Below are 27,846 nucleotides of genomic sequence, written 5' to 3' on the forward strand. Positions count from 1 at the left end.
GCTTCTGACCCAGGGCAGTGGACAGGGTGCAGGGATGTCCCATCATCCAGGAGGTGCTAAGATAAGAGGGAGGGTGGAGGGGTGTGGAGTGTGTTCGGGGATGGAATGGATGGAAATGATTTTATGCCTTTTCCTTTTTAGCTACCTCCCTTGTAAGGGGGAAAAAGCCTTGGTATATGAATGTAATAAGTCCATAAGATTATGTACATACATACACCAAGGGCTTTTTTGAAGGGAGGTAGCCCAAGTCAAAAGGCACAATTCCACTCCCATCCATTTCATCCCCACCCACTCCACTCCCATTCACCACCCTACCCTCTTGTCTTGGTTCCTCCTGGATGACAGGTCATCCATACATCTCGCCCATTGCCCTGGGTCAAAAGCAATACGGCAAGACACAACACATCAACAACAAGGTTGCTTCATCTAATAAGCAACCCCTCGAGCAGAAAAAGAGATGATGGGATAAAATCCTTTTGGGTTACATCAAAATATCATTCATACAAAACCACTCCCCAACCCCCCCCCATCTAACTCCCACTCCTTTCCATACATCACAGCATCATCCATACACAACCATTCTCCATTCACCCCTATCTTCTGTCCTCTCCCGTCCTTCCTCAACAGACATTCCCCTCTTTCCCAATGCCCCTTTTACCCCATCCATCCATCTCATCCTTGGTTGCCCCCTCATATTCACTCCTTTCACCTCTGCTTTCCACACCTTTTACTAATCTTCCTTCACTCATTCTTTCCATGTGTTCAAACCATCCCAATACTCTTTCATCAACCCTATCTCCCATCTCCTTTTCCATCCCTACTCTCCTCCTTACCTCCTCGTTTCTCACTCTATCCAGCCTAGTAACCCCTACCATACTTCTCAGACATTTCATCTTCCCCATACAGTGCTGTTGGCACAATCACCCTTTCATACAATCTCCTCTAAGCATCCATTCCCAAATGTCTATTTCTCATTATACTTTTTTATCCCCCAAGGCATTACTTCCTTCTCTCAATCTACATTCTACCTCCGTTCCTCTCTTTCTTGCCACATGTAACTCCAAATGTCTAAAGCTACCCACTTCCTCCAGCCTCTCTCCCTTAATACTCACTTCCAATTTGCTGCCATCCTCTCCCATTGTACATCTCATCACCTTACTTTTACCCACATTTACCTTCAACTTCCTCCTCTCGCACACCTTCCTAAACTCCATCACTAACTTCCTTAATCCCTCCTCTGATCCTGCAGTGTTGTCAACAACCAACAACTGGCTTATCTACCATTTTTCTCCTTTTTCTTTAACCATCTCCAATCTCCTGTCCTTACCCTTGCATTTACTTCCTGCACCACCCCACCCATGAACACACTGAACAGCCATGGTGACATGATACATCCCAGGCAAAGTCCCACCTTTACCTCAAACCTCTCACTCTCTCCATTTCTAAGTCTGACACAGGCTCTACTACTCTCATAAAAAGTCCCGAGATCACGCAATACATTAAATTAATGGGTACACCTTCACTTCCATCAGCATTTGTCCATCCACACTCTTCTCTCTACCCAATTCACCATCCCCTCACACTTTTCATTTATCTATTTACATACCAAGGGCTTCTTCTCCCTTATAAGGAAGGTAGCCAAGTCAAAAGCACACACCCACTCCCACCCATTACACATCTAAAAAAAAATCTACATTCATTATATTAGTATCTATGTCTTACCCAGAAATGTTTTTCATACAATATTCCCATATATATACAAAAGGCTTCCTCTCTCCTTATAAAGGAGGTAGCTACTCAAGGTATGAACCCGCCCTCCACCCACCCCACATCCATTTCTTTTCCTTTGCATCTCATTTCCTTGTGGATGAGGGACCATCTCTTTCCCCTGCCTGGGTCAGGGGCAAAGCAGCAAAACACAGGAATTTCACAGCCACAGTAGGGCCCAACAGCTGAAGATGGTTTACTCCCATAGTTTTATTAAATTAGCAGTCCTCCTTTCTTGTCTACTCATGAGTAATTACACAACTCCATCACATCCCAGCTATATATATATATATATATATATATATATATATATATATATATATATATATATATATATATATATAGCTGAGCGGGTTAGGGCATCATTACTTGCGGTGAAGGTTGAGGTGAGGGCGGTTCGAGTCCTGCCACCAACGAAGTTGAACCAAGGGCATGGTTCATTAAATTCCACGCTACAAAGCCCTCTGTGAGGGGCACCATCCTAGCCTCCCGATAAGGGGGGAGTATGTGACGTTAAACCATATCAATCAATCAATCATATATAAAAACATGCACCCCCGAAATAGGAAGTGGGAAACACCTGGTAAGCCAAGCTCTCTCAGTTGCAGCAGGCCACTGTTTTTTTAGGCTAATGTTTGAGTTGTTTCCCCATCTGGCCAGGACTGTCAGGAACCAATGCAAGTAGCACACAGCATGTCCCAGGAATCATACTCACGACCACCTGCTCATGCATTCAACATAGTATCCACTGGGCTACCGCACAACACTAAATACGAGTTCCATTCATGGTACCCATATACTAACCTGCCAGGTTGGTCCACTGCATTGACCACTGACAGAGTTGTTGATGGAGCCATGGTTGTGCACGTATTGACCTGTCAAGATGCTTGACCTGGAAGAAGACATAATATTGATGCAAGATAGGTGCAAGGACTTTACGTCCAAGGATATTTTGCTCTAACAAAAGCCACTATCTTAGCCCAAAGTACTATAATCCTTCCCATAGTCAAATTACTTGGACCACAGGATGTTCAGATTTGGAGATTATCCAAATGTGCAAAGTAAAATGATCAAACCCTCCCCCCAGTCTTATAATTTTCAGATATACTTCCTCTTTATAAATTGGATAATACATTAATATGTAACTATCTAAAAATGCTACACTACTGTAATACAAAAAATGCTATACTACTGTAGTCTGATAGTACAAAACAAACCAAAGAAAATCTTATTTCTGAATGCATAGTATTAGGATGGAGATAGACATTTGACAACATCACTTAAAGAAAAGTATCGCAGTTCATTATTTCACACCCCTTTTCCAATATGTTCTGACAATGGAAAAAACAATAATAGAAACATTTCCCCATTCAGTTAACGCAGACAAATGTTCAACACTTCTTCCTAGAGATATCTCAGGACTGCTATCAGTTTCCAGTCCTGAGAAATTCAAAACAACAATTCATTGATTGTGGCCTTATCAACTGAAATTTCGGCACCATTTCTGTTTGTTTATTATTAGTTATCTCTCAATCTATCATTATTTACTATATATCTTTTTGTTTATTATTTATATCTATGCATTTATTTATATTATTCAATATTATATCATTATATACATTTTCATCTATTTTTCATTATTATAATTTTTTCTGCATCAGACCTAGTTATGGACCAAAAGGTCTCCTGTCGACATACTCTGCCTTTGTAATTCTTACCTGCTGGGGCAGCACAGAGGACTGGCCACGAAGGAATTCTTAAAGGTAACCCCCTCATCTCCAATGAGTTCCTTCACCTTCGTCATCGGTAGCATGCCATCAAGAATCTGGTCCTGATCATCCGTCAGAATAAAGACGAAATTGGGATAGCTTGGCTGGAAAGAGAGAGTACATGAAAGTTTAATAACAATTTGCTAATTTATTGATTACATCACTTTTAATACTAAAGTCTTTAATATAAAAATGACATACAAGCTACTTATGACTGAGTAACCATCTATTGGCAAAAACTTTGTTCAGAAGTTTTAAGTATAAAAATATATCAATGATAAAATATGTATATTTATGAAAATATTTATATAAATGCTGCCTCTAAACTGAGAAAAAGGATCTAAGGACATTTATAGAATTAACAAAACATGAAAAAATATTTCTAACAATCCATACAGTTAACAAATTAATACAAATTATGGGAAAGTCAATGCATTCAACATTTCATGCATTTTTTTATGATTCGGTTTTTGAGCATTTTTTAACACATGCAAGTCACGTTTCATAATCATAATAATAATGTAACCTTTTCATTAGCTAAACCCAATTTCACAAAACAATAACTTTCAGAAGGATATTCTTGAGTGTAATGTTGATGTATATGATGGGGCAGTCTGTTACAGGTGGTCAAGTTTTTACACAACTAGTTTAGCTTTGTGTGAGGGTCGGGAAAGAAGGGAGTGAATTATTTGAGGTGAAGGTAAGGTAATGTCTCACTGTCTCACATGTACTGTCACCAGGGTTGTTCAATGTGTAAAGAAAGTAAACATGAAGATGATTGGCAAAGGTTTGCAGCTGGTGAGGTTGGATGTGACTAGTGTGGCAGGAGACACGGATGACCCTTCCCTCACAAGGAGCTAAGATAAGAGGGAAACAAGGGTGGTGGGTGGGAGCCGAATGATTGTGTGTGCCTTTGACTTGGCTACCCCCCTTATAAGGGGGGGAAAAAGTCCTTGGCACCTAGATTGATAGCGTGAGGGTAGAGGTAAGTAGAAGATGGGCCAAGGTTTTTCTTCGAAGATGACTCCGTTCTTGTACTTCATTCAGAGGAGAGACTAAACCAGCTTGTGGGAGAATTTAGGAGGGTGTGTGGCCGGAGAAAGGTAAAAACAAGTGTTGACAAAAGTAAAGTGACACAATGTACGTAGAGTGGTCTTGGCGTCTGTTGGATTGGAGGCGTGTTTAAAGGGTGAAAAGCTGGAGATGGAGAGCTTTTAAAATTATAAGTGTTCTTTTCAATCAGGATAAGTCAGTAGGGATATCACTAAAGTCCCTGAAATTATTCAGTTTACCCACTTCAGTATGAGTCAACTTCTCATGTGCAGCATTGGCTGCCATATGAATGATGCATCACACTCCTTGCATTGTAAAGTCACTGCTGTATTACTTGTTCTCTTTGTCTCTGAATAATAATAAACACAGAAAACATGATCAAACCAGTTCACAGAATCTGGGGGTAACTCATGTACAACTACAAAAAAATATATATGTAATCAAGATACTGATGCCAGCATCCTTGTGTACCACTCACACCTCATGACTTCTACGCCTACGTAAGCATCGTCATACTGAAGTGGTTAGCATCATGAACTCCCCCTATCAGGAGGCTAAGATTGTGCCCCTTACAGATGACTTTGTGGAGTGGCATCTAATGAATCGTGCTCCTGGTCCAACTCACTAGCAGCAGGATTCAAACCTCCATCACTTCAACCTCTTCCACTAGTAGCAACACTCTAACCCACTAGGCCAGTAAGTATCCCTAAAATAGTGATAGCATAAAATTTATGTTGTCAATAATATGGAGTTGTGGTTGTTGTGGTTGTTTTCAAGATGATGTTCTGCCATCCATCCTGAAGGACAACTACCATTGGGTAATCAATGATCCCAGCTTGTCTGGATCAACAGAAAACAGTGTTGTTGTAATAAATGCTTTATACAATAAATCCTCAATATATCAAACTAACTGGGGGTAAGGCTTAGTCATTTTAGTCAAAAGTACATGCTGTACATACATATGTAAATTTTCCATGTGTCCACCATCCATACCAAATCCTGCACCACATTGACCAACCTTGTTACTTACATCAGACAAATGGTAAGTCTTACTAGGGTCAATATAGCCAAAATTCAATGTAATGTGGTACAGTAGTGAGGGTTTACTGCATTTTTATGAAGGTCATTACACAGAACAAAATAATAAAAATTTGCAACAACTGAAGAATGGGTATTTGAGAGTATAAAAAGCATATACACCTTAAAAACCTATCTATCTACATACGAAAAGGTCTCTTCCCCCTTACAAGGAATATACATTCATAAAAACTACTTTAAGAAAGACTATAACAATTAATATCCTACCTTTATAAAGGTTTCCTAGGGAAAAGAATGAAATGTAATTAAAAACCTACATTAATAAACTTGGGCTTTCTGCTCAATTTTTATTCATAACTTTAACATTAGTACTATTTACAGAACTGCTGGCTATCAACATGAAATCTGGGAAGAACAGTTAAGAAAAGTCCTCTACCAGCAGTCTGATAACACTCCCAGTGATTCCTAATTTGTGCAAGTATGCACAAATAGTGTATCTAATTGTAGTATACAGGAAAGGAGCTACACGCACTGGGTCCCTTCTACTCTCCAATTTATCACACCCAGCCTCAAATTTATGCACAGTTTCAACTTCATCTATATGTGATTCACAATGGTCTTGGATCACATGTTTGACTTGTGATCAATAGCTATTACCATCCCAGATGAGAGCTCAGAGCTCATATATGACCAATGTATGGGTAATGCTGTGACCTTACACACACATCCCTAACTCCCTGCCCACAAGATTTGGAGTAATAGCTTGCAGCACGGCAATACTGAAATTATTTCAGCCCTGGGTGGGATTCGAACTTCAACCACTGGAATAGTGGTTGCAAGCATCGCTGCACCATTAAGCTGTATTGACCTAGTTTTATCCGACAGGAAGGGGAGCTGCACTCATGGTGTCCCATCTGTATCTCACCATTTCTGATTTGCTCTTAAATTCTTGTATTGTTTTTACACACACTATTGTTTCGTCTAGTGTGTTCCATACATTCACCACTCTGTGGAGAAAGCTGTTTTTTTCAGGTCTCTTCTATAACAGTCCTTTTTGAGTTTCCATGTCCTCTTGTGCTTCTCTTATCCCATTTTAGTAAGTCATCTCTATCAAGGACTTCCACACCTTTCATAATTTTGTCGATGGTCAATAAGTCACTTCTTTCTCTTCATTGTTCCAGAATCAGTAGTTCTAATTTGGACAATCTTACTTCATATGACATTTTTCAGTGTTGGGGCCATCTTCGTAGTTGCTCTCTGATTCTCTCAATTTTCTTTTTAGTACTGGGTGACCATGGTCTCACTGCATACTCCAATTTGGGCCTTATCAGTGTGACTAGTATTTTCTTTATAATTTCTTCATCCAAGTAGGTAAAAGCAACTTTTATTGATTTTAGCAAGTTTTAGGTTTCGCCAACAATTTTATGCATTTATCAGGAGACATATCTTTTGTGATGATCACACACAGGTCTTTTTCAGATCCCACTTTCATTCCTTCTTTTTCACCAATTTTATATTGTCCCGATATCCTTTCTTTACTTTTTCCAAATTCCATTAAGCTAAATTTCTTTATATTGAAGTCCGCTTCCCACTTCTGACTCCATTCCCAGACCTTGTTCATATCTCTCTGTAGTGAGTTACAATCCATTTCAGTGCTCACTTTCTTTAACAATTTTGCTTCATCTGCAAACAAGTTCATGTAACATTCAACACCCTTGGACATGTCATTCACATAGACAACAAACATTATTGGAGCCAAAACAGATCCTTGTGGAACTTCACTAATTACCCCCTCCCAAGTAGAACATTTATCTCTGAGCACTACCCTCATTTTTCTTCCATGCAAAAAGTCCTCCATTCATTTCAATAGTTTACCTTGTATCCCTCCTATGGTTTCCATTTTTCTTAATAGTTTTTTGTGTGTATACAGGAATGGAGCAAGACTCACTGGGTCACGTCTCCTATTCTCTAATTTTCTAACATACTTAGACTCAAATTTATGTACAGTTCCAACTTAACCCCTTCCATACGGTGCCGCACACGTAGGCGTCATGGACTTGGATCTCGGTGGCAGCAGCCAATGCCAGCCGTACGACGTGTCGTAATAATACTCGCATCATAAAATATAGTCACCGCTTATATCGATCGTTCTCTCTTCACCCGTGAATTTTGATAACCATAGAAAATGCGATTACAAAAGAATTAGAAAGAATGTCATTATGGAGGGGCGACTACAATAAATATAATCAAGACGCCGATATGGCAGCCTCGCGAATACACTCGCTCCCCATGACGCCTACGTGTGCTGCACCGTATGGAAGGGGTTAATCTATATTTTTGATTTCTAATTATCATATTTAGATTTGAACTCATGTATTGTCTGAGCTTGGGCTATACCACCTTCTAGCTATTCCACATATTTATACATCTATATGGAAAACTGTGTTTCTTCACATCCTTTCAACATGTGGTCTTTCTTAATTACTTCCATGACCTTTTAAAGTCCTCCTATCTAAAATCAGAAATGAATGAGTGAGCTAGTGTGTGTGTGTATTTACCTAAATGTATCTTACGGGAAGGGAAGCTATGCTTGTGGTGTCCCATCTCTGTACCTCAGTGTCCTAGTTGTTCTTAAATTTGTGTTTGGTTTTTGTACACACTATCATTTTGTCCAGTTTGTTCCATACATCCACCACTCTATGGGGAAAGCTGTTCTCTATCAGGTCTCTTCTATAACTGTCCTTTTTGGGCTTCCTTTCATGTCCCTTTGTATTTCTCATATCCCAATTTAGTAAGTCTTCTCCATCAAGGACTTCCATACCTCTCATGATTCTATAGATGGTCAACAGGTCTCCTCTTTCTCTCCTTTGTTCCAGGCTCGGTGACTCTAGTTTTGACAGTCTCTCTTCATATGACAGTCCTGAGAGTGTGGGGGCACACAGTCTTCTTCAGTGCTCACTTTTCTCAACACATTTGCAACATCAGCAAAGTTCACATAACTATCCACACCCTCATCCATGTCATTCACATAAATAGCAAACATTATTGGAGTCAGTACTGATCCCTGTGGAACTCCACTAATCACCTCTTCCCAAATAGAACCCTTATCTCTCAGCACTACTCTCCTTTTTATTCCATGCAAGAAATCCTCCATCCATTCCAGTAGTTTACCTTGTACCCCTCCTATGGTTTGCAGTTTTCTTAATAGTTTTATATGTGGCACTTTATCAAAAGCTTTTTGTTGGTCTAAGAATGTAAATCAGTCCATCCCTTTCCTGTATTATATCTAATGGTCTTGAGTAAAAACAGATCAGATCTGTGGCACAATATCTTCCCTGCCTGAATCCAAACTGTCCTGGGATTAGTATATTGTTCTCCTCCAAATCTTTTGTCCATCTATTTTTGATAACAGTTTCACAAATTTTGGCTACGGTACTTGTAAGGGAAACCGGTCTGCATTTTGTTGAGTCTTCCTTGTTTCCTCCTTTATACATTGGTATGATGTTGGCCTTTTTCCAGTCTACTGGTATTTTTCCTTCTTTAAGTGAGCATTTTATTATGTTATATATTTTGCCTACTATTCTTCTTTACACTCCTTTAGTATCCAATTTGCAATTCCATCCAGACTGTGCAATGTCCTGACATCCTGTTATTTGGTCCAGTATTTCTGCTCGTGTTATTTCCCCCACAGGGAGGGGATCTCACTTCTCGCCCTTCATCCCAGTGCCATACATTTTCTCTAGTGAAAACAGACTTGAAATGTTTACTCATGACCTCAGCCATTTCTATATCTTCTGTGTATTCCATGTTCCCTTGGCATAGTTTCTCTATTTCTTGCTTGTTTTTCAATTTGCCATTCACATATCTATAGTTTTGGTTGATCCTTACATTTTTCTATAAAGTATTTTTCATTTCTTTTTTCTTCCCTGTGTATTTTTACATATTCCTTTCAGTGATATATATTTGCCCCTTTCTAGGATTTTTCTCTTCTTTCAATATTTTCCAAGCTTTATCTTTATTTTTTTTTTTTTTTTTTGCCTCACTACATTTTCTGTTAAACCAGCAATTAATATACTCCTTTTCCTGTTTTTGTCTTGGTACATATTTATCCATCCGTTCATTATAATTTTCCATCAGAATCTTCCATTTTTCTTCCACTCGCGTCTCTTCATTGTAGAATTTTTCCCAACTCACTTCTTGAAAAAATTTCTTAAGTTTCACAAAGTCCGTTTTACAAATGCTTGTTATCTACGTGCTCACAAATGCTTGTCATCTACATGCCACAAATTGCTTTGGTATGTGTTTTACACTTTACGCTGCATACCAAGGTATATTACTTTAATCTTACACGATTTTTCATCATACTGAAATAAACATTGAGAAAGGGGACAGAAATAATATAATGTAGATGTGGCATGCTATGGTGGGCGTTATACCTAGCCAACTGAATTCACATACAAATTGTGCAGATACCACCAGTGAATGTTAATTAATTTGTTGCTACAGTTTGTGAGCATTTGATGTGGAATCATGCATCATGTGTGTGTGTATATCAGTGTGTATATGTCTTTATATGTGTGTAGCTTCTTGTAAACACTGTTTACCCAAATTGTATATCTACACCTTATATCTATATAAATTGTAAATGCATGTCTTTATATTTGTGTAGCTTCTTGTGAAAACTTTACACAAATTGTATATCTACACCTTATATCTATATAAATTGTAAATACTGGCTGCTCCCACTGGATACAAAATAAAATTTGTGTATACAATTACTATTTACTTTTCTGTGAAAAAATATTGTAAATATTTATATATAAATTATTAAGGGAGAGCATTTTTATAAGCTATTGCTCCACTCTCTCCTTTTCAACAAATTAATGTTTATATGCATGTACATAATTATGTGCATCTTCAACATGCAAATATAATGTGTAATATTTTATTAAACTGTTAAATTGAATTGAATTTAACTATATACCAGTCTCTCTTTTCCATATTTTTCATTTCTCTCCCTTTAGTTCTAGCTCATGTAATATGTGGTCACCTTCCCCAATTGGTGTTGTATTCAATTTTATCCACAATTTCAGGTTCTCATGTAAAGAATAAATCTAGTCTCAACAGTTCTTCATTATTTCTATATCTGGTGTCTTTACCCATTGTGTCATTGTATATTCCGTAGTCAAGTACTATATTTCCCCATAATTCCCCTCCACCTTTTGCTGTCATCTCTCAACAGATTTCTTTGCAGATAAAATCTCCCATAAGCACCACATTTCCTCCATCTTTCAGCACCCTATTTAATGAAATCCTTGTATCTTGTAACATTTCTGAGTAACCTTTGTCCAAGAACCTGTTTTTGGGGGCACATAAATCACCAAACTCTCTTTTTCATGTCATTATCCTCAACTCTTATCATGATCATTTCCACACTGTTCTCTCCATTTGTAACCTTTGTCACATTTAAAATTGTCTTAGTTAAGAACATGACTCCTCCACCCTGTTTTTCCTCTCTATTCCTAAGCCAGTGATTATATAATCCATTTCCAACACTGTTAGATGATAGTGAAGCCCTTAATTTTGTCTCTACAATTGCCATTACATCTGGCTTTGCTTCTGACAAGTAATCATTAAGCTCATTTAATCCTGATATTAATTCATAAATATTAGTATAAGCCACTTTTAATTTTCTGCACTCTCCATCTCGTTCTTTGTTCCTTTTTTCTTTCTTTTCTTGAAGATACCATTTTCTTAGTCTCATGTCTCTCTCCAAAAGAACTTTTTCTCAGTCTCTGTTTTTTTTTTTTTAAGCTTCGCTTCATAATGTCTTCTTTCTCTTTCCTTAAGGTTCATATATCTTTTTATTCATACATCTTTATAGTGCTCAGTATTTGCTAACTTTCCTGTTCTTGCTCTCTTTCGCTGCCCTTTGTGACCTTAATTTTATCTTTTGGGGTAGATTTCCTTCTACATATTTTCCTATTCTATGCACTTCCTATATTTCCTTTTCTAATTCTTGCTCTTCATCTTATACTACTCTCCGATCATCTCGCTAATTTTTTCTCTTTTTTATCTCTCATAAACCTGTGTGTGTGTGTTTTTTGTTTGCGGGGGAGGGGGAATATGGAAATGTAATCACATAACTAAATAATTACTTCAATTCAATTTTTCATTTTCACAAAGTAGGGTACGCGTACCAATGGAGACGCACTTGCCCTATGCAGATGCATTTGACACAAAAAAGAAACTTCTACCTGCTGATGGTGAATAGATAGGAGCATAATTATAGGCTCAAAAAATCACTTAACTGTCCCCACCTGCAAAAAATGGAATAAAAATCTGTTAAGGAACAGTGAAAAAAAAAATAAATAAATAAATAAAAAAAATCTTAGGTTTTCGTAAGGATTCTTTCAAAAACAGTGTTTTTTTTTTTTTCATCTCCTGCAGTCACGTACCTATTTGGATTAGGAAGGTAAGACTATGTCACATTATGAGGGGATAGTTAAGTGATTGTTTGAGCCTATAATTATGCTCCTATCTATTCACCATCGGCAGGTAGAAGTTATTTTGTGTCAAATGCGTCTGCATAGGGCAAGTGCTTCTCCATTGGTATGCGTACCCTATATGTGATAACCTGAAAAACTTTCATGCCAACACATTCAAAATTTCCTGATAGTTTTGAACATAGAGGCTTTAGGTCTTTTTTGGAAAGATGGTGATCCCGCAGTGTTGTTAATAGACAAAAACTGTCAAGTATCATTTATACAATTGAAACATCATACTACTAAAGCCCCCATCCTCACATGATGTTTATTTCAATAGACTTGTCGGCAACAGCCACTATCATACAAGTATCATTTACAAATAATTGCCTGGGCAACAGCATAACTTACTTTGTTTTGTAGTGTCAACACATGACGCTGCGGGTGTGTGGAGGACAAGTATATAACGGCAATGAAGAACATAAAACCTGCAGCAGTGTACACATTCTGTCGGTAGTCCATGACCAAAACTGCGGATCTTGCGTCTTGTTACAGCATGCCACACTGCTCATTGGGCCCTTCTCGCAATGTCTGTAAAAAAGGAAATTTCTATCAAATAACTGTTCAACCCTTCAATGCCTCAAGGTCCCATAAAATATTAATAAAATCATCTACTATTAGCAAGAATGAAATCTTCTAAAAGCGACACTGAATGCAAGTCATATGGTTTGTCTTGCAATGTTCATGAATCTGTGCATGTTTATTTTTGTGTGAATGTTCTGTGGAACACTGGTGTAGGGTTAGTTGTATCTATAAGTAGTATACAACTGGAATGTACTTATTTATTGAATTAGCTAATTAATTTAAGTAAATTATATTTAATCTATATATATATATATATATATATATATATATATATTTGGATGTACCTAATCAGTATGGTTGAGCTGATTCCACTGATTTCTGACTTCATTAAAACCACAGCCATTCCAACACACCAAGAAACTTCACATGCACTTTTCACTACACGTCAGGTGGTGTGTCCCCAGACAGGCCATAGTGTTAACATCAAAACTACAAGGCAAGACACATTGTTGGCTGTAGCCATATGATAAACGAGAGGATTCAACTGTGATTGAAAGTCATTATTCTCTTTTGTACAGTGCTGTAAAATTACCTAATTATGTCTGCATTAAAAGTAGGGATTCCACCAAAGTTGTTACTGCAAAAGCTAACACCATTACTGTTCACTAATGATAAATCTCTACCATATTGATATGAACACAATATAGATTTGGTGACATTGAAATAATCAGAGTACAAAAACTAAGCCAATCAATCAATACATTCCCCCCTGGTTTCTCTTGCAGAAGACTCACGACCATCAGGAAACCGGCAACAGGCTTTGGGCGGGACCATATATAGCTTAGGGAAGAGATATTGTGTTAATATCTGGGGCACTGTAGTATGAAGTGTTCTGTGTCTTCTGTGTGCTGGTTGCATCTGGGGCAGTTTGGAACTGTGGCCAGGCCTATTCAGTGACAGTGTTGTCCTAGTGCTGTTTAGTGTATCTTCTCTAATCATAAATCTCAATATCAAAATGAACACACTTTAGATTTGGTGATAATTAAATAATATGACAAATAGAAAACAAGAAAACTTTTTTCCAAAAAAGTTCACACGAGTTTTGATTGATAATTGTATATGATAAAAGTAATACAAGATTGAAAAAAAAGAAGTAATTTTATCACTCACATATTTCATTTTGGCTTTACCTGTATATCAGATTACCTTTCTCTGCTGAGAGCAGGGAATGGGGAGGTTGTCAAATTACAGGGATTAATTTCAATAAGCCTTTTGAGCAAATACCTTTTGAGAGTTTAATATCAGATGAATCCATACTCTTTCTGTTGAGTTAATGTACCAATGGTGTTCAGAGAAAAGAATTATAATGTAGCCAAATGTGACAAGGTCACGTAATGATGATACAATCCAAGATTACAGATATGATATCCATCAGACTTCAATATCTGACCAATGAAAATGAATATGGTAATCTCACTTAGGAATCGATTAATTGAAAGTGGATATGGTAATCAGAGAAGGTGCACTCCTTGCATATTGCTAACCTCTATAAATTCATAAGATGTGTATCTATTTTTCTCTTTATATATTCATTCTTGTACAGTAGAACCTTGGCTCTCGACCACAATCCATTCTAGAAAACTAGAACAGATTTGATCAAGGACCAAAACAAGTTTACTGATCTGCAGGATACAGCTTTACCGAGGTAATATTTTCCCACAAAACTTTGAATTTCACACCATTTTCCTCCATTCAAGTTGGTCATGAACCAACATTGTGGCTGACTATCAGAGGAAAAAATTCTCTAATATTTTGGTTCTGGATCTTCCTTACAGCAGACCCATGATCACCAGGCAAGAGCTACTGGTTTGGACAATGAATCCCTTGCTCCAGGTCTCTCTTGCAGGAGCAACTGCCACCAGATTGGCCCACAAGTGACTTAAGGAAGAGTTGTTCTGTTGTTGTCCGGGAAGTCTATGGCGGGGCAGTGTAGGATGAGGAACTTAGTTTCTTCTATGTGATGGTTCCATTTTGGGCAGTTAAGTTATGTTTCCTTAGGGTTAGTTTAGGTTCATTATAAGAAAGGAGGGGGAGGAGGAGAAGAATATGAAGAGATGAAGAATATGAAGAAGAAGAAGAATATGAAGAAGAATATGAAGAAGAATATGAAGAAGAATATGAAGAAGAATATGAAGAAGAAGAAGAAGAAGGAGGAGAAGAAGAAGAAGAAGAAGAAGAAGAAGAAGAAGAAGAAGAAGAAGAAGAAGAAGAAGAAGAAGAAGAAGAAGAAGAAGAAGAAGAAGAAGAAGAAGAAGAAGAAGAAGAAGAAGAAGAAGAAGAAGAAGAAGAAGAAGAAGAAGAAGAAGAAGAAGAAGAAGAAGAAGAAGAAGAAGAAGAAGAAGAAGAAGAAGAAGAAGAAGAAGAAGAAGAAGAAGGAAAGATTTTATCTCATGGCCCAAATCCCATATTCACGTGTCCCAAACGTCCTAGATTGCTGGCTCATGGTCTTAAAATCTCTTGCCCAAATGTCCTAGATTCACTTGTTTGTGTGGCACGGCCTATTCAGTGTCAGTTTCCTTATAGTGTTGGATGGTGATCTAAATGTAGTCGGGCTAACGAGGTTCCTATTTCTCTTAGGAGGGATTTTTCTATGGGGGCTGATGACTAGAGGGGTATGATGGAACGGGGAGTTTGGTGATTAGTCTTAAAAAGCTTGTTTTATGTGAGAGTAATGTGTGTTTGTATGGATGTGTTGTGTGGCGTAGGGGGTAGGTCATCATAAAAATGTTAAAAGTATGCTGCCAGTGTTTGTTTATTTTTTATTCAGTTGGTTGTGTTGCAATGTAACAAGAATGTTAAGTAGAGTCCAGGGCTCTTGCATAGAACTGTGTACCTATCATTCCATGTTATGTTCTATGGGAAATGTTTACCTAATTGTAGTATACTGGAAAGGAGCGATGCTTCTTGGGTCCTGTCTCCTATTCCCCGATTTTGTCATAACTAGCCTCAAATTCATGTACAGTTCCAACTTGATCTATATCCTTGATTTCCAATTATCATATTTAGATTTTAATTCATGTATTGCTTGAACTTGGGCTCTTCTAAGCTATTCCTAGTATTTATGCATCTGTGTGGAAAACCGTATTTCTTCACATCCTTTAGACAAGTAGTCTTTCACAATTTGTTCCCAAGAACTCTTAAAACCCTCCCATCCTAATCACGAGTTCTCTTCTGTCAATGCAATCTACCCCGTTTAGTGACCTGAATACCGTAGTCATTTCACCTCTTTCTCTTCGATCTTTCAAAGTTGGCAGACCCAGTGCTTTTAGTACTTTTTTTTATAGTTTTCTTTTGGCTTCTGTGTGCATGTTCTTTTGGGGTGGTTTTGGTGTCCTATTATATATATATATATATATATATATATATATATATATATATATATATATATATATATATATATATATATATGTATATATATATATATATATATATATATATATATATATATATATGTATATATATATATATATATATATATATATATATATATATATATATATATATATATATATATATATATATATATACACACATATTTCTAGTTTACCTGGTTGTTGGGAATAATGATATGGAGATGGTAAGTATAGTTCTCAAGAAATGTTTCTACACTATGATTAGCATTTCCTTCTGTTGATTAAACTCCACACTTGTCAATGATTTGTACATTTATTTTTTTCTTGTTGAATTTCTCTATAATACAATCACATAAATACCAACAATCTCACCAATGTGCTAGTCAAGTAACAAATCATACACAATCAACACTCCCAAATCCTTCCATTTTGCTTTGGTAATGGTTTCACTTTCCACAGAATAAATCATTGATGGTATCTATACTTTCATCTATTTCCAAATCTTGGCATTTTTAGTCAGCAAATTTTAATTCTTGCAATTTACAACACTCACATATTTTGTAGGGATTTTTTCTAACAATCCTCAAGTATCATTGTCAAGAGCAAACTCCACAATAAATGTCAACATAATCTAATCTTATCTATTGTACACAAATTATGTAAGTATCCCCTCATAATTACGGTAGCTATTAACCCCTTCAGCAGTGATGCAATTCATACCCTTTGTCCTAACTGAGGAAAAGCAATATCAAAAGGATTACAAAGGCAGATGCAATAAATAAAATATATAAAATAAAAAACTTATAATAATATAAATAATAATAAATAGAATAAATAAATGTATACGTATAGTTAAGTAATACACACAGGTAAATAGAAAATAATAATGAATGAAAATCAAGCAAATAATAAACAAACAGACAATAACAAACAAACAAATGGAGGGACCCCAGGCTGAAAGTAGTTTTCAGTGGCCATGATCCCATTTGGGCCACAATTTGAGTCCTCACATAAAATGGGCTTTGAGTATTTTGTGGGTGCATGCTTTGACTCAAGCCCCCTCCTAACTTATGGAGGGGTGGAGGGGGTCTATGGTCTAATCATAATATAAACTGAGACTGTGAACAATTATGGGTCTCAAAGTACATTTATGATAGTGTGTCTCCCAACAAGCAATATCCCTGTTACTCGTTTTCAAATCCAATCAACACTCCCACCACTTTGATATACAGCCCCAAGTAGCTGTCGTTTGGTCTCCAGACTATATCCAAACTCTAACTCTTATCAAGTTTGATTATCTTTCCTCCACCTCCATTTTTTTTTTACACAATGAGGACTGATAACCATTTCTCTTTCTCCTACCACCTCATTTCATAGAAACAAACCCACACAAAAATGTGGAAGTGAAGGAAGTATAATAAATTGTAGAATTTTCCCTATCACAATTATCTAATTCACCCCACACTATATTATTCCCCCCTTCCCCCAACTGAGGAGAGGTTAGGTCAGGTTAGTGAGAATGTGTCCACAATGGTCATGTGAAGAGCAGGTATTCAGGAAAGTTGATATCCTCTTCACTTCATAACCAGAAGAAACTGGTTTCAACCAGTTTTAACTAGTAAAGAGTCCTCACACAGCAAAGGAAAAATTTCAGTTTGAAAAGTATCATGAGCCATGATCAAATGTAGAATGTCTGCCCCAACAACACTTAATTGTACAATCTTAAAAGTATGTATATATGTGTGGGGGGGGGGGGAGTCTACAATTGACCCCAGTAAACTCTTGCTATACTGAACCTCATTACACTAAATTTCAGCAATCAACACCTAAAGAGATCTACTAGCTTTTCATTTGATATAACAAACAAGGTCAGTATATGCAGTGCAAGGTCTGTATGGATGGAGGATGCATGGAAAATTTGGATACATATGTACTTACAAAACATACCATTAGCTACATCAACCAAGCCTTCTTCACAATTTGTTCAATATATCAAGGGTACACTGATTAGACAGTGTGTACCTCATAAACCTACCAAAAGTACAACATGTGCTGAAAGTTATATAATAAAACCTTTGGCTATATCAAAATTTTGGCTATAATGATCAAGTCTTCCCACTAATTAATTTGATATATTGAGGGTTTACTATATTCTTAAAATATATAACATCTTGAGAGACAATTAATTCATTTTCAGGAACTTATGATCATGTGTACAAGCCTTTTCTCAGAGCAGTTGATGCACTACAAGAGATGGCTGGATGCAGGGCCTCTGTGAAAGGGGTCCAGCTGGTACTTCGATCCAGGGCCAAAAGCCAAGAAGTGCCTCACAGTAACCCCATGCAACAACCTCACAAACAAACATTTTATGTTACTCCCAGCCTGACATACAGTTACATTCACATACACATACCAATCTGATCATGGAAATAAATGATTTAAGAGTTTACATATAGATTTACTGTATATCAAATCTTCAATTTTCAGAAAAATCTTTGCTTACTTTGAGGAATTTCTCTCAGAGGGCCTGGTTGGATGGTTTGTGTATTTAACACCTTCAGTACAATGACTCCTACGCAGGCATCATGAGGAGCGAGTGGCTACATGAGGATGCACTGGCATCTTGATTAAGTTTTGTAGTTGTACATGAGTAACCCCCAGATTCTGTGAACTAGTTTGACCACATTTTTCTGTGTTTATTATTACTCGGAGTAAAAGAGAACGAGTAATACAGCAGTGACTTTATATTTTATAATGCAAGTAGTGTCATGCATCATATATATGGCAGTTGATGCTGCACGCAAGAATTTGACTCGTACCGAAGTGGTTAAATCCATAGAAAGCATTTTGACGAGGTACCTCACAAACAACTATTATGGAAACAAGTATACATAAAGATATGTTCAAGCCTCATGGAATGAATGAGATTTCCTGATCAACCGATACATGAAAACAGTACAAAAGGATGATGTCGTTAGTCACATTAATCAAGATTTTATTTTTCTGTTTAGGATGGGGGGATCATGAAGTCATGGATAGATATTGAAAAGGAATATATGTCTGAAAGAAATTGAAACAGTTTTTTGTCATAGCTCAGTTTGACTGATGAGCCCAAAGAAATACATCTCCAAAAGTGTTGCTCCTGTTCATTACAATTAAATAAAAAACAGGGAATCCCCAATACATAAAATTTGATATATATCAAGATTTGAAGGTATGAAAATAAGTATGACTAAATCATGAAAATGCTGTACAGAGCCAAGTTTACTTCACAAGGGACCACAGTGCCAGTCTTGCTTTAATATTATCAACATACCAGTGTTCAAAGATGTATAGGAGATTTCCTGTACAAACAACAGTTCATATCTTCCTGTACAGATCTACATGAGGATAGGTTAGGTTTGGAAAGCCTACTGTGTGGACATAACACCCTTCAATACTGAAAGAATAATGTTGACAGTAATGCTAACACAGACTTGGGAGTGTTGATAAAAGACAACCTGTCACCTGACAGACATATTATCTGGATTGTGGGAGAGACATATGGACTAATGCAGAAGATTAAAGTGGCATTCCATTATATGTGTTGCAAGACACAGCACATCCACAGCAAGCAGCCTTGCTGTGGATGTGCTGTGTCTTGCGACACTGCTTCTGACCCAGGGCAGTGGACAGGATGTAGGGATGACCCGTCATCCAGGAGGTGCCAAGATAGGAGGGAGGGAGGAGGGTGGAGGGGAGTGGAATATATGGGAAATGAAATGGGTGGGAGTGATTTCTATGCCTTTTTCTTTTTGGCTACCCCCATGTAAGGGGGAAAAAGCCTTTGGTATATATATGTATGTTCATTATATGGAGGAAGAGATGATGAAAAGACTCTTCAAAATCCTGATACGTCCAAGACTGGAACATGCGTCAGTAGTATGGTCCCCACACAAAGTGAAGGATATAATTATGACTGTGAGAATACAAAGGGCAGCAACCAAACTGGTCCCCAGCCTGGCAGATAAACCATACGAGGAAAGACTAAAAGTACTGGGTCTACCAACTTTGAAAGATTGAAGAGAAAGAGGTGACATGATTACAGTGTTCAGGTCACTAAAGGGGATAGATTGCATTGATAGAAGAGATCTCCTGATTAAAGATGAGAGGGCTTTAAGAGGTCATGGACATAAATTAAGAAAGACCACATGTTGAAAGGATGTGAAGAAATAGTTTTCCATATAGATGTATGAATATGTGGAATAGCTTAGAAGGTGATATAGCCCAAGCTCAAACAATACAGGAGTTCAAATCTAAATATGATAATTGATTATCAAAGATATAGATTAAGTTGGAACCTTACATGAATTTGAGTCTAGATATGTTAGAAAATTTGAGAATAGGAGACTGGACCCAACAAGCATTGCTCCTTTCCTGCAAACTACAATTAGGCAAATACAGCATAAATGCCATCTGAGGATGAAGTATTTACTGATTAATTATTTACAATTTCCCTCACTGAAAAGTTTCCTTCAGTATATTTTGTTTTCACTGCTTCAAAACATGGGAAATCTGTTGAGGTTTAAAGCTATTTGTACTTGGACCACAAAACATGTACTAAATGTAACAATATTGTTTCAATAAAGTTTTATGAGAAACAGGTTCATGTGTTCCAACCTTCTTTGTTATATGCACTCCAGATATAAATCACTTTTATTATATTTTATACATTATATATGAGGAGGTGAGGAGGAGAACAGAGGTAGAAAGGGAGCTGGGAGATAGGGTTGATGAAAGAGTATTGGGATGGTTTGGACACATGGAAAGAATGAGTGAAGAAAGATTAGTGAAAGAAGTGTGGAAGGCAGAGGTGGAAGGAGTGAATATGAGGGGGCATCCTAGGATGAGATGGATGGATGGGGTGAAAGGGGCATTACAAAAGAGAGGAATGTCTGTGGAGGAAGGACGGGAGATGACAGAAGATAGGGGTGAATGGAGAAGGGTTGTGTATGGATGATGCTGTGATGCATGAGGGGGAGTGGGTGGGGGATGGGGGGGTGAGGAAGTATGTATGAGAACAAATTTGACGTAGCCCGAAGGAATTTCTCCCCGTCTACTCTTTTTCTGCATGAAGGGACGGAGAGGGGTTGCCGAATTTATGAGGTGGCCTTGCTGTGGATGTGGTGTCTTGCGACACTGCTTCTGACCAGGGCAGTGGACAGGATGCAGGGATGACCCGTCATCCAGGAGGTGCCAAGATAAGAGGGAGGGGGGTGGAATATGTGGGAAATGGAATGGATGGGAGTGGTTTCTATGCCTTTTTCTTTTTGGCTATCCCCCTGTGTAAGGGGGAAGGAGCCTTTGGTATATGTATGTGTTACATTTTTTGTTGAACGGAAACACTCATCATGCTCTGTGATATTCTTTAATCCCTCCAGTAACAATAGGGTTATGGGTCAACTTTAGTAAAACTCTAGAATCGCGTAAGAATAGATATCTAACATGAAACTTACATTGTCCAATAGCTTCTAATTTAACAATTCCATTGGAAAAAATCTTTCAAATGCAAAATAGAAAGATGTCAAAAACAAGTTTGTGTCACACTAAAATAGAACCTAATGTTGTCAGCCACCAATCCATATAATGGTACCATAATATAAATAAATCTTAAGGTAATTTTTTTTTTAAGTGCACACCTACACGGTATAGCAATAGAAAATTTAATATCAATTTTGTAATTTATAATACATCAATGTGATATACACTTTTCTTGGCAGAAATCAATAACAGAAAAAATGTTAAAAGCGATACATAAACAAACAAAGCCACTGCGACTGTTTAAGATGCCATCTTTGTTTTGGTAGTTATGGAGGTCAAAGAAATTAAATTATGATAAATTCATCTATTCTAACCTAACCTAACCTTACCTACTTAACCTAACCTGCATTTAGTAATGTGGTACCTGTAATTCTAGAAGTCATCAGGGTCATTGTTGTCACTTTTGACCTACAAATCTATCAAAACAAAGCTAGTGTCTCAAGGAGTCACTATCTATGACTGTTCATTTGTGTACCGCTTTTGGCAACATTTTCTGTTATTGATTTCTGCCAAGAAAAATGTATATAATGTTGATGCATTATAATTTACAAAATTAGTAATTAATTTTCTAATGCTACGTCACATAGATGTGCACTTCTAAAAAAAAAATACCAATCTTAAGACTTAATCTTTGGAGTATTGGTTGGGGTGGGGGAATAGGTCTCTTTGGTTGAGCAGATACCATTCAGCAATTTGTACATTTTATAAGACTGAATACAATGGCAAGGTGAAGATGCGTCAAGACTCAAGGGAGGAACAGGGGCATGGCATTATCACCCCCCCCCCCCAACTTTACTGATGATCCACAATAGCAAAATGGTTAAACTGGTTAAACTAAATATCCATCTATCGTATGCAGAAGGAAGTTCATCTATTAAATTTGGCAAAGAGCAACCAAAACATTTAAAATAAATACTGCAGTGACAGTTTTGCATTGCATTCCAATAGGCCTACCTTACCAAGTCCAGTTGCATGAAATTCATAAATAACATCTACTATATACATAAATACACTACACCCATACCATCATATCATGTTCATATTTACCATATACAAACTGATTCCTCAGACTCCGAGTCGCTGACTTGAAAACACATTAATTTCCTATAATTTACCTTTACACTTTCTGTGTCCTTGGACCACTGACATATATTTTAATGATTTAAAGAACCATTAGAACCACGATGAGCTGTCAATTTAATAATTACATTCCCCAATGAAATGTGTCACGTTACATTATATGCTAAAGAGTAAAGGTCCATTAAAAAATCAAAACATTTCCATCAATTTGTAAACAAATAGACGACGATCCACCAAGAGGAGCCTGTCATAATCATGGAATAAATTTATTATTGCCATAATACCTACCTTTGTACGTAAATTAACCACTATTATGTAAAACGCAAAAACACAAGATACAGAAATAAACGAAGTCAAAATTTAACTCTAAGGGAATCTAGTTACAAGACAAGTTATATGCCATACCCTTTACGCGGGGAACTCTGTTGTCAGATTTAATTGATGTTCCTTGATGACCTCATATTCAATGAACTTATCAAGAGGTATGAAATTTTTCAATGCACAGAATAATAAAGGCCTGCATTTAGTCCGCCCGTTTCAGCAATCCTTTATGCGGCACTAGCCTCGACGTTGCAACTTGATTGGCAATGATCCAATATTAAATTCACAGTTGGCAACTATCAGTAAGTGTAACAGACCATATTTCTCTGGAATTTTCCTTTAATTAAATTACAATACACATTTCCTTAACGTGATTTTATGAATATAATAATTCAAATGCCATAATTCTGATATATAGTAATGAATACAGAACTGAAGAAACCAATCGCAGTTTTAAAGATGTCCTAAGGCCACGGGCAACGCGCACTGCGTCATTTTCCAAGGTTTGTACTTTGTGACTGAAATACATATTTGCTTATTTCTTTTAGAATAGATATTAGTATATTTCCTGTTACTAGACGTGCCAACTGTCCAATACATACATCAAATAAACATTTCACAGTTAGCTTTGAAATGTAATCTCAATGCTGAAATGCAAGATCAATAATGTGCATGTATATACAATATTTTAATTTAATTCCCTTAATAGAAAATATTCGAAGACTGTGAAAATCTGACAAGCAGATACAAACGAAAAAAATACTGAATGCCTGTGAACCACAAATGTTCCTTTGTGACACGACGTCAAAAATAAATTTTCTGCCAACTTTCCCTATCATAAATACTGAGAATACTTGCATGTTCTTTTCATTTACATTTTTATGAAGAATATTATTATCCAGGACACATATTTACTCTTGCATAAAGTTTAGGGGCTGTCAAAACATCATATTATTATATACATGACTTTAACCGCTATTTCAACTGAAAACATTGTAATTCTTGTTTGGAGACAAATGGCGCCGAAGTCTCCCGGGTAAATAAATCCGAATAATGGGATAAATTAGATAAATGAATAAATTCTGTGTAAGAAAGTGGTTTTCCCACTGAAAATATGTACCTCCTTTCAAGTGTATATATTATTTTCCTCGCGTTTTTTTCACTTTTTCACATGTACACACGTTGTTCGGTGATTTTCAAATGTGATTTAAGTTGCCACAACTTCGATTATATATAAGATGTTGAATGATAATCAACAGAAAACGAATGAGACAAATAACTGTTTACTGCGATCCTATCCCAGGGAAGATAATAATAATAATAGTTATTATAATAATCTGACAACATGATTAAGAAATATACAAAAGAAAAAATCTAGACAACCCTTTGGCTTTGCAAGAAGTCTAATGCGGATGTGGAGAAAGGGAAAATGATAAACGAAATAGCAACGATTCAAAGCATAATGGGAACTGAAAACTGCATTATGTAAGTGGTATATATATAATATATATATATATATATATATATATATATATATATATATATATATAATTTTCTAGATTTTTTCCCTTAATTGAATTACAAAACATAATCTTAATTCAATAAGATTTATATAATAATTAAAGTGCGATGATTCTAATATATATAGTAATGCATATAGAACTGGAAGTATTGTGACCTTTATTAATACAAATGTCTGCGCGGGTGTTGTTCTCTACTCTCCCCTCCCCCACTTCCCCTCTTTCTCCCCACTCTCTCCTCCCCCGCCCCCGTCTCCCACCTTTCCCTCCCATCTCCTCCTCTCCACTCTCCCCTTTCCCCGTCTCCCACCTTTAATGTACATATATATCTTGTCAAAAGAAAAGAATATATATATATATATATATATATATATATATATATATATGCGAATGGTGCTTAGTCATGAGGGAACGCTGCGTTAGTGTGGTCCATAGGGGCTGTCACCGAGGTCTCTAAAATATTGACTACACAAAACTAATACAGTCAACACTCCATACGGGGTGGAAGGAGGAGGAGGAGGAGGGCGTTAATGAGACTTCCTCCTCCTCCCCCTCCTCCTCTTCTTTCTCCTCCTACTACTCCCCTTCCTTTCCTCCTCCTCCCTTCTCCTCTTCCCCCTCCTCCTCCTCCTCCTCCTCCTCCTCTTTCCCCTCCTCCTCTTCCCCCTCCTCCCTCTCTTCCCCCTCCTCCTCCTCCTCCTCCTCCTCCCCCTCCTACTCCTCCTCTTCTTCCTTTTCCTTCTCCTCATCCTCATCGTCTTACCCATCCTCTTCTTCCTCTTCCTTCTCCTTCTCCCCCTTCTTTTACCCCTCCTCTTCTTCTTCCTCTTCTTTCTCCTCCTTCCTCTCCTCCTCCTCTTCTTCTTCCTAATCTTTCTCCTCCTCCTCTTACCCCTTCTCTTCCTCGTTTTCTTATCCCTCGTTTTCTTCTCCCTCTTTCTCCTCCTCCTCCTCCTTCTCCTCCTCCTCCTCCTCCTTCTCCTTCACCACCAGTACAAATGTACTAACTGCACTACGAGTGTACGTACATAAACCTACACGTATATACGTACATAACACACACACACCTAGAAAATTCTAGAGTCATTGTGATGTAATTAAAAATCATAATATATCATAATCACGCGCTTTCATTAATAAAATCAGAAAGAAGAGGACAATTCTGTTTAGAGAAGGAACGAAAAAAATGAGCTCAGGTTTGCAAATCGTGACGTCATGTCGTTGCAAATCAATGAAAGTCAATGGCGGCATCCGTTCCATCATAAGAATGGACCCCAAAGTATCACAAAATATCTCGACCATCATTCAAATTTTACAGAAATACTTGTGATCTATTGTGGCAGATAGATAAACTATAATGATAAAATATTGAAAGTCGGCAGGCGGCCATGTTTTTTTTAATTCATTCTTTCTCTCCGATCCATTGAATACTGATGTGTATGTGTGTACGTGTGTATGCGTATGTGTGTCTATACCTGCGTATGTGCATTATGTTATCATAGTTATAACGTAGCATATAGGAACTATTCTATATAATGTATTTTCTGGAAATTGTGTGTACGTGAAAATCGTATATCAAATTTAAACACATACACGCATACATTCGTATTATGTATATATTTTACACATGTTGGAAGTTTCACCTATGCCCTAAGTGCACAGATAGCTGGGGGACTGACAGTCGCGTTTACTGAGAAATTTTATTAATATATTCATTTATATATCTAATAATTAATTTATTTGTTTGTTTATCCGTATTATTTTTTGCATTTAATAATGTATTTCTTTATTTGTTTCTGTATTTAATCATTTATTCTTTTACCTGTTTGTCTAGATTTATGTAGTTCGCATCTACAGTAGTTTGAAAAAGTCTTTAACTACATTACTGATGTCATTATACTGATATTTTGGTCATGGCAGTTTAGTATAATTGTTTATCATGAATTAGGTATTGCTTTATATATATAATATATATATATATATAATATATATATATATATTATATATATATATATATATACACATATATATATGTATATATATATACTGTATATATATATATATATATATATATATATGTGTGTGTGTGTGTGTGTGTGTGTGTGTGTGTGTGTGTGTGTGTGTGTGTGTGTGCACAACACTGCAATCGAGTCCTTGGCAGTACCGCATTTCAATTTCTGCATGTCGGCCTCCATTGGATCTCCCGATGTTGATGGCTTAGAATTAAAGTGCATTGTGATTGTGAAAAATGTGTGTATATATATATATATATATATATATATATATATATATATATATATATATATATATATATATATATATATATATATATATATATATATATATATCCGATAATTTTTTATGACACTTACATGCAGGATTCGAACCCACTGCACTCGGCCATCCGGAGATTACCGTAACAGCGCCCTACACCGCTGCTATTAGCGAATTTCTCTCATACATATATACACACACATATATATATATATATATATATATATTTATTTTTTTTTCTTTTCTTTTTTTTTTTAAGATTGTAGCTGGGGTCGAACCATTTTGTATCCGACAGGAGTTGCGTGTTTCGACTGCATGACTGAACGACTCTGGTCATGCAAGTATGGCGTGTGCGTGCATGTCTACATCCACACATTCATGACGTTATGATTGCGTGGCGGCTCCTTTAAAGTCGAGAGAATAACGCAAAATGAATTAAAACAAAAATATTCTGTTTATTTTCCTACCATAATGTCATAAAATTAAGTGAAGACAGAAATAACGAGCGCATTTTTTTTTTTTGTAAAAAGAAAAAATATATACGCATCGTATGGCAACACCACGTCCCAGTCAGCCGGTGTTGCCGTAAGATGAGTCTCACGTTTTTCAAAGTCGATGAAGATGTCTTTAGTTTAAAGTAGAAAAATGATAATGAATATATTAATGGGTTCGAATCCCACCCAGGGCTGAAGTAATTTCAGTATTACTGCGATACGAGTTGTTACTCCAACTCTCGTGGGCGGGGAGTTGTGTGTGTGTGTGTGTGTGCGCGCGCGCGCGCGTGTAAGGTCACAGCATTACCCATAGATCGGTCATACAGGCTCTGAGCTCTCTTCCGAGAGGGAAATAGCTGTCGATCACGAGTCCAACACGTGATCCAAAGACCAAGGTGAATCACACATGCACACACACACACACACACACACACACGTACACACATGGACATACTTACACACACACA

The 27,846-nt window shown here is 36.9% G+C and overlaps 1 protein-coding gene across 3 annotated transcripts in view; it reads right to left on the reverse strand.

Annotated features, from left to right (window-relative positions):
• The window catches only part of LOC143035167 (N-acetylglucosamine-6-sulfatase-like), a 35,105-nt gene extending 11,735 nt beyond the window's left edge, over positions 1 to 23,370 (reverse strand). The window contains exons 1-5 of one of the 3 annotated variants that reach the window (XM_076201812.1): positions 12,524 to 12,661; positions 5,070 to 5,295; positions 4,833 to 4,938; positions 3,486 to 3,640; positions 2,572 to 2,659 (exon numbers count right to left, since the gene is read on the reverse strand). In XM_076201812.1, the coding sequence (XP_076057927.1) occupies positions 2,572 to 2,659; positions 3,486 to 3,640; positions 4,833 to 4,874 (285 nt within the window). In that variant the 5' untranslated portion in view covers positions 4,875 to 4,938; positions 5,070 to 5,295; positions 12,524 to 12,661. Of the gene's footprint in view, positions 1 to 2,571; positions 2,660 to 3,485; positions 3,641 to 4,832; positions 4,939 to 5,069; positions 5,296 to 12,523; positions 12,704 to 23,175 lie in introns of those variants that run through there. The other 2 variants (XM_076201810.1, XM_076201811.1) reach the window with 2 other exon arrangements.
• Positions 23,371 to 27,846: the final 4,476 nt, after the last annotated feature.

The sequence above is a fragment of the Oratosquilla oratoria genome, chromosome 18 (assembly GCF_046742065.1).
Source record: "Oratosquilla oratoria isolate Oo_2021 chromosome 18, ASM4674206v1, whole genome shotgun sequence".
Lineage (NCBI taxonomy): Eukaryota > Metazoa > Arthropoda > Malacostraca > Stomatopoda > Squillidae > Oratosquilla > Oratosquilla oratoria.